At 35.7% G+C, this 7154-nt stretch overlaps 1 protein-coding gene across 1 annotated transcript; it reads right to left on the bottom strand.

The window, feature by feature from the left end:
- Positions 1-3155: 3155 nt before the first annotated feature.
- Positions 3156-4927, bottom strand: LOC113278787. The gene is made up of 3 exons (XM_026527536.1): positions 4475-4927; positions 4297-4376; positions 3156-3230 (listed from the first exon to the last, which is right to left on the bottom strand). The coding sequence occupies exons 1-3, from the start codon at positions 4893-4895 to the stop codon at positions 3156-3158; spliced, it is 576 nt and encodes a 191-aa protein (XP_026383321.1). The 5' UTR covers positions 4896-4927.
- Positions 4928-7154: the final 2227 nt, after the last annotated feature.

Raw genomic sequence — 7154 nt, 5'->3', positions numbered from 1 at the left:
TAGATGAAGTGGAAATTTTTGTGCCAGATGAAGAAAATGAAGTGCCGATTAAAATGCAAGATGAAGAAAATGTTGGTGATAGCAGTGAAGCTAACTCCTTCAAATCCAAATACCAATTTGCGCGAGCATTGATTGAAAAGCTTAGGACCAATGCTACATATGTTCTTTCTGAAGAAGAAGAATCATTGCTGGAAAAATATGATGCCGAGGACAGGGAACACCAACTGGTACAAAGATAGATTTGATTTTTCTTAGTAACAATTGAATTACTCGCATATATTACAATTTTTCTTATACATTTCATCATTTTTTTGATGAAACCAGATTTGGTCCCATCATTCTTTTGATGGAACCAGATTTGGTTTCATCATTTCAAGTTAATGTTTGTTTGATGAATTGGCCAGTTCTTTTTATTTTTTCAGAAGTTTTAGATTTTTACAGCATTAGGTTTTGACACATGAAGATGAAAAATAAAATAACTTAGGTATCTTAATATTGCAGGTGATAACAAGGGATGTTAACATGATAGATCAACAAGAATCTGAACAAGAGAAGGTCATATCTTCTTCGTCGAAGACAGTCACCGATGATGAACAAGAAGGAGATGGTACTGAGTTGACTCCAAATACTATCGAGAATATCAAGGTGGCCGAGCGGGTTGAATCTGAAATGGAGAAAGCTACTTCATCGAAGCCAGTCACCGAGGAAGAACAAGAAGGAGATGGTACTAAGTTGACTCCGAATACTATCGAGGACATCAAAGTGGCAGAGCAGGTTGAATCTGAAATGAGCAAAGCTTCTTCATCGATGCCAGTCACCAATGATGAACAAGAAGGAGAGGGTACTGAGTTGACTCCAAATACCGTTGAGGATATCAAGGTGGTAGAGCGGGTGGAATCTGAAATGAGCAAAGCTTCTTCGTCGATGCCAGTCACTAATGATGAACAAGAATGAGAGGGTACTGAGTTGACTCCAAATAACGTTGAGGATATCAAGGTGGCAGAGCGAGTGGAATCTAAAATGAAGAAAGCTTCTTCGTCGAAGCAAATTATTGAACAAGAAGAAAACGAAACTCAATTTGTAATTGATGAAGATGTTATCAGGAAAATGGAATCCGAATACAATAAGAAAGGTTGTTCGTCGTCAAAGCCAAATGTTGGAAGCGTATACTACTACCAGCTGTAAAGATGGCGAATGATTTACTTGAGTTAGAGAATGAACAACCTGGATTTGATTTAGGACTGTGTGTGTGACAGTCAAGAGAAAGGATGGAGAACTCAGTGCTGCAAAGGATGAGTAACATGGTTACAAGAATGAGGGAAGACAGAAGGAATTTGGTTCCACCTATCAGAATGCAGGATTACAACACCAGTGTGAAAAAAAGAAGAAAGGTTACAGCTCGTAAGTGCAAGGAGAACAAGAAGGTGCAGGAAGTACAGGGGGTGAAGTTGAAACCAGTTGATAACTTGAAGATCTTGAAAGTACTCAACAGAAATGAGAAACCCCTCGTGACCACTTTTTTCAGAAAACAATGAAAGGTAATTGGGAAATAACTGATGTAACCAAGACTGGTTTCATCAAAATTTTGTTCCAAGTTATGCATTGTTTCTCCTTTTTTTATCCATCATTGACTAGCTTTTTAAAAAATAAAATTAACAGGTCAACGGCGTGGGAGCATTTAAATCTTCAATTACATATATCGGGGAAGATGATGGATAATTTGATGAGAGAGGGTGACGTCGCAGGAGACATTATAGAGTTCTACATTTTGAAGCTGCAAAACAACATCAAAAAAAATAAGTTGAAACAAGATGGTTCTCCAAAGTACCAGAGAGCTGTGTTTATAAGCACATTTGCCTATGTAAGTTTACTCCGAAATTTTTAATGTAAATTTTTTGGCATAAAAAATAGTTGTGGAAAACAAAAAATGATGTTGTTTATATGGTTAATTTTGATGGAACAAAGTTTGGTTTCATCAAACTTGCATGTCTGTAACTAATTAAGGAGCTTTTATCTGGTATTTTGTTTCAGACATGTCACTCATTAGGAAAGAAATGTGGTGCTGTAATAGAAGGCTTCATCGACAAAATGGATTATAGCGTGCGGTTTTTGTTCGTTCCGTTGCTGACATCACTTGGAGATGTAAACCATTGGACATTGCTTTCTTTTGATTTTGAAACCGGGGAATTTTATCACAACTCCTTGGCTTCCAGGGGAGAGGAATGCAGAAAAAGTGTTGAAAGCATGAAACAACGTATAGTATCATCATTTGCACAGCACGACGCAAAGCTCCCCTGTGATCAGCAGGCAAGTCAGCCAACAACATACTCTTTGCACAACCCTACATGTTGTGAACAAATGGGGTAAGTTATGTTTGTAAGTCTATAGTTCACATATGCATATGCTTGAAATCATTACATCACTTGTAACTGAATGTTTTACATATAGCTACTAATATCAGAACACTCTCATCTAGTCACTTTGTAACAATTGAGACATTGTTTTGGTTTTTTCAGGAACGATTGTGGCCTGCATGTTTTCTATTACATGAAGAGTCTCTTGAAAGATAACATGTCTACAGATGATATACGAGAAAATGTGCATAATATGAGACCAAAGTTGGCGTTGAAGATACTCCTTGACAATATAAAATAATACTCGCATGTCGTGCCCGTCTTATTGAACATTCAGTTTTAGTTGAAGTTTAAATTACTTTTGAAATGGTTTTTGTAATGATGATACTCCTTGACATACAGTTCTTCTTGCAGATTCAAGTTTTAGTTGAAGTTTAAAGTACTTGTGAAATGGTTACAGTTTATATAAAAAACGATTTCGTGCTATTTTAGTTGTATTTCCTTAAAATCTTATGTCTACAGAAATATGATGTCTCATTTTTATAAAACACTATCCATAAATGATGTGTCATATATTTGCGGCACCAATAAACAGTAGACAAAACATCATCTACTGTGTTGTCAAAAAATATAGAAGAAAAAGTGACAGTAAAACAATGGTTCCACCAAAATATGATGAAACCCTTTCTGGTTTCATCAAAAAAATGATGAAAACCTTTGTGGTTTCATCAAAAAAATGATGAAACCTAATTCGGTTACACCAAACTATAAAGGCCTGTAAAAATTCAGAAAAACTTAAACTTATTCAAACTTATTATTCTTAGACAAATTATTAAATGAAAACACATGCAGCACATTAACTTCTAAAACAAAAATCTGAAATAGTAGATGAAACACATATTGTAGTCTAGCAAACAAAACTAAGAGTAAAATTCGATGACTTGTAGTCGAAATGACTACAAGTTCTCATGAAATCTGACGAGAAGGGCATGTCCGTTTATTATGGGTGGTCAAAACCTTGCAGGAACCACAGGTTCTCATCTTCTTATTGGGAGCTGAACCTGTATCAGGAATCCTCTTCTTCTTCGATGGACGTCCTGGTTGTGGTCCATTATTCGGACCAAAAACCATCGATTTCGGCGACACTGTCACGGGTTTTTCAACTGTGGGAACAAGATTGATTGCATGTTTATACGATTCTCGGTAGAACTTTACTGTAAAGTAGTGCTCAACATAATTGTAAGGATCTTCTCCATTCACCATGATGCAACGAACAACATGGGCACACGGGAAACCGTCAATACGCCAACGGTTGCATGAACATGTTCTTCTTTTCAAATCGACAGTCTGTGTTAATGAAGCATGAACTTCAAACACATATTCCGACGACTTGGTGACTGGGTAATTACAGCCATGCATCTTGTTGTCGTGGAGCAGAGCTTCATATTCTGGACATAGAGTTTGACACCATTTCATTAAGTTAGCAGAGTCCTCGCGACATTTACACATTTGTTCCATTAGCTTCACCCTGATCTCATCAACCATGATGGATATAGGCTTCTCTCTCTCTTCAACGACCGAACCATTGAAACTCTCAGCAATATTTGAACACAACCTACCATATTGTCGACCCTTGAAGAAAAAACTTGCCTATTTATCAAGAGGAGGTCTACTTAGATAGTCTTGTAACTTCTGATTTTGAACCTTCCTCAACTTATCCCAATTCTCTGTAAATTCTTTATGAGTAGAAGCATCTTAAACATTCCCAATACATATTTGTTATAAACTTTGCAACTCTTTGGTAAGCATGTATTGATATTGCATTCCATATGCCAGTAGCACCAACCATGAAAAGCCTCAGGAAAAACAATAGAAATTTGTGTTACCAATCCAATACCTCGATCACTCACAAAAGTAAGCTTTGGTCGCAAAGGAGAAGGACTTTCTTCAAATTATCCAAAAACCATTTCCAGTTCACTTCATTCTCCAATGAAACCAAACCATAAGCAAGAGGGAAGATTTCTGTAACATGAACAGAAAGCATAACACAAGCATAAAAAATGATGAAACCAACATAAAAAAATGATGTAACCAACATAAAAAAATGATCAAAACCTCACCATCATTTCCGGTTAGACCTGTTGCTGCCATCATATGACCAAGGTACTTACTTTTCAAGTGATCCGCATCAACGAATAATACAGGACGACAGAAATTGAATCCACGACTACAAGCTTCAAAACAGATAAACATCCTCTGAAATTTATGGGTCCCTTCTTCAACTTCCAAAACCACGTGAGAACCAGGATTGGTTTCAATCAACTTGTTTTTATACCAGTTCAAGAACATAAAAGATTTCTCGTTCTCTCCCCATGAAGTATTCAGTGCATGCGTCTTCCCTGCGTATGCATAATAACGACTAATGTCAAAGCCGAAGTCTCTCGTAAAAGATTCCATAATATGCTTAGTTTTCTTATTAGGATCCTGTTTAATTTCATCAATAATCAAGCTACTAACTAGTTTCTTCGATATCCGTGGCATGTTAACAAATCCACCAACACAAGTATGATGATTATTTAGTTCCTTGATAATAAAAGGACTTCCTACAACACCATCAACAGACACAACATATAAATGCCAGTCACATTTCTCCTCTTTGTTCTTATTAGCACAACGTACACCAATCCTCAACTTCTCATTCCTATATACCGTGTATTCATAACCAGCTGCTGCGTGATAGTTCTGTAAATCACAACAAACTTGTTCAACACCTCCCGGAAACAACTGTTCAACTCCTTGAAAAAGATGTAACCAGTGAGCAGACTTCAACGGTTCCTTAATTTTATCTGGAACATCATAATCAATATGTGGCTTCTCAAAAGGTATAATTCCAGAACTTTGTGGCTGGTCATGAAAAGCTATAATTCCTGAACTTATTGAACCAGAACTCTCAGCTTTGTGACTTACGTGTAACTCCATAATCTCTTCTTTATTATACAGACTAAATAGAGCCAAACATTGAAGATCAAAATCAGAATGAATGACCTTTTGCTGATCATCAACCATGTGAAAAATTTCCATAGAAGGAGGAGAGAATTCACACCAACTTGAGCATATACTAGTCTTCAAATTAGCAAAAGAATCTTGGAGGCCAACACGAAAAGTTAAACAATCTTCTTTGTGACATACAAGTGCGAGAACATAATCCATAATCTACAGAACAAAATAATGAAACCAAAAACAATTTCACCAGATGTGAATATCAACAACAAACTTTTTTTTTTTTGAAAAACAGTTCCAAAGAGATGGAATCCTTCATCAGAACATCAACACAAACATAAAAAATCATATGCTAACATCAATTCAGTTTATTCGACAAGAGTGACTAGAAAATTCACACAAACAAAATCAAAAATCAACACAAAAAAGAGAATTGAATACCTGAAAAGTTGATTGATTCCTTGAAGACGAAGATTAATATGAAGACAAAGATGATCAACACGAAGTTGATTGATTGTTCAGCTGGATTCTTCAATTCGAGATTCAATTTCAACTTGAAAAGCGGAAATATGATTTCAGCTAAACTGAATTGCAACCAGATCTCGAATAACGAATTGGATTCTTCTTTTCTTCGAACAACTACGTTTATCTTCTCTTATTCGAACAACTGAATTGGATTCTTCTACGTATCTCGAATAAACAGATCTCAAAACTTGTAGCTTCTCTTCCAGTTCTTCAATCAAACAAACCTAAAATTGCTCTCTCAATTTTTGAATTGAAATTGGGAGAAGACGATGACGAATATTTGAATTGAAACGAAAAGAACGAAGAAAACTAGGAAAGAAGAATCACATTTTTTCTGAATCTGATTTGTTCGGTTCAGAGAGGAAAAAAATCGTTTTTACTTTCTTGTTTCCGCCAAACTTTCCTTTGAAAGTGTTTTTATATGCGGAAGGTTAATTTTGGAATTTAGAAATCAAATAAAAACTGAATTTTAAAATTTTTATTTGAACTGGGATTTTTGTCCCAGTTTTGTTTGAAACGGTTTTTATTTGTTAAAAATAATATGACCGGTTTTTTCTTATCACTAGTTTGTTCACCTAGGGGTTTTGTCACTAGTTTTGATATATATATATATATATATATATATATTTTACAGAGTTCACCCTTGATTAGAATATATCTCCATGTGCTCTCTAATATTTTGTTTTCGTTCTATTTTTAGCTCCAACTTTTATTGATACACTTTCTTTCCCCCTTTCTTATTCTTGAAGTACTTTTATCAAAATACTTTGTTTTTGTTTTTCTCTTTATTAGAAAAACATCACAAGTATTTCCTTAATAAATACATGCAAAAAGTGTTCCCAATTCTAATTATAACTTTGATTTATAACATAAAAATTGGTGAGGACTTACCTCCCTAGGCGTCAGTAGGTTATTGAACCCTAGTCTCCCTTCATTACTTGCAGTAATATTGAAAAGGATGTCCCCTATTGTTCGACTTCTGAAACATGTTGATTTTGCTTGCATGCAAGGCTACACTTTAGCCGCCCCCATGATCTGCAGAGTTATATCCAAATGCCTAAGATGCCCCCAGGCGTGAGTTGTCATTGTTGTTGTAAAATGTAGCTATCCACATCCTTTGCATGGATATGACAAAGACGCACCCAATTGTGGTAACTTGCAATAAATTTTCTCACGTGCTAGGAGAGACTTTTTGCCATGTATTGGACTTGTGATGCTCGAGAGCTAGTCGAGTATTGTGTGAAATCTAGTGTGCTTGCGGTTATGGCAAGGATT

This window comes from Papaver somniferum, chromosome 5 (genome assembly GCF_003573695.1).
Source record: "Papaver somniferum cultivar HN1 chromosome 5, ASM357369v1, whole genome shotgun sequence".
NCBI classification, from domain to species: Eukaryota; Viridiplantae; Streptophyta; class Magnoliopsida; order Ranunculales; family Papaveraceae; genus Papaver; species Papaver somniferum.
The sequence above is the reverse complement of the archived record's forward strand: the minus strand, read 5'-3'. Positions and strand labels throughout refer to the sequence as shown.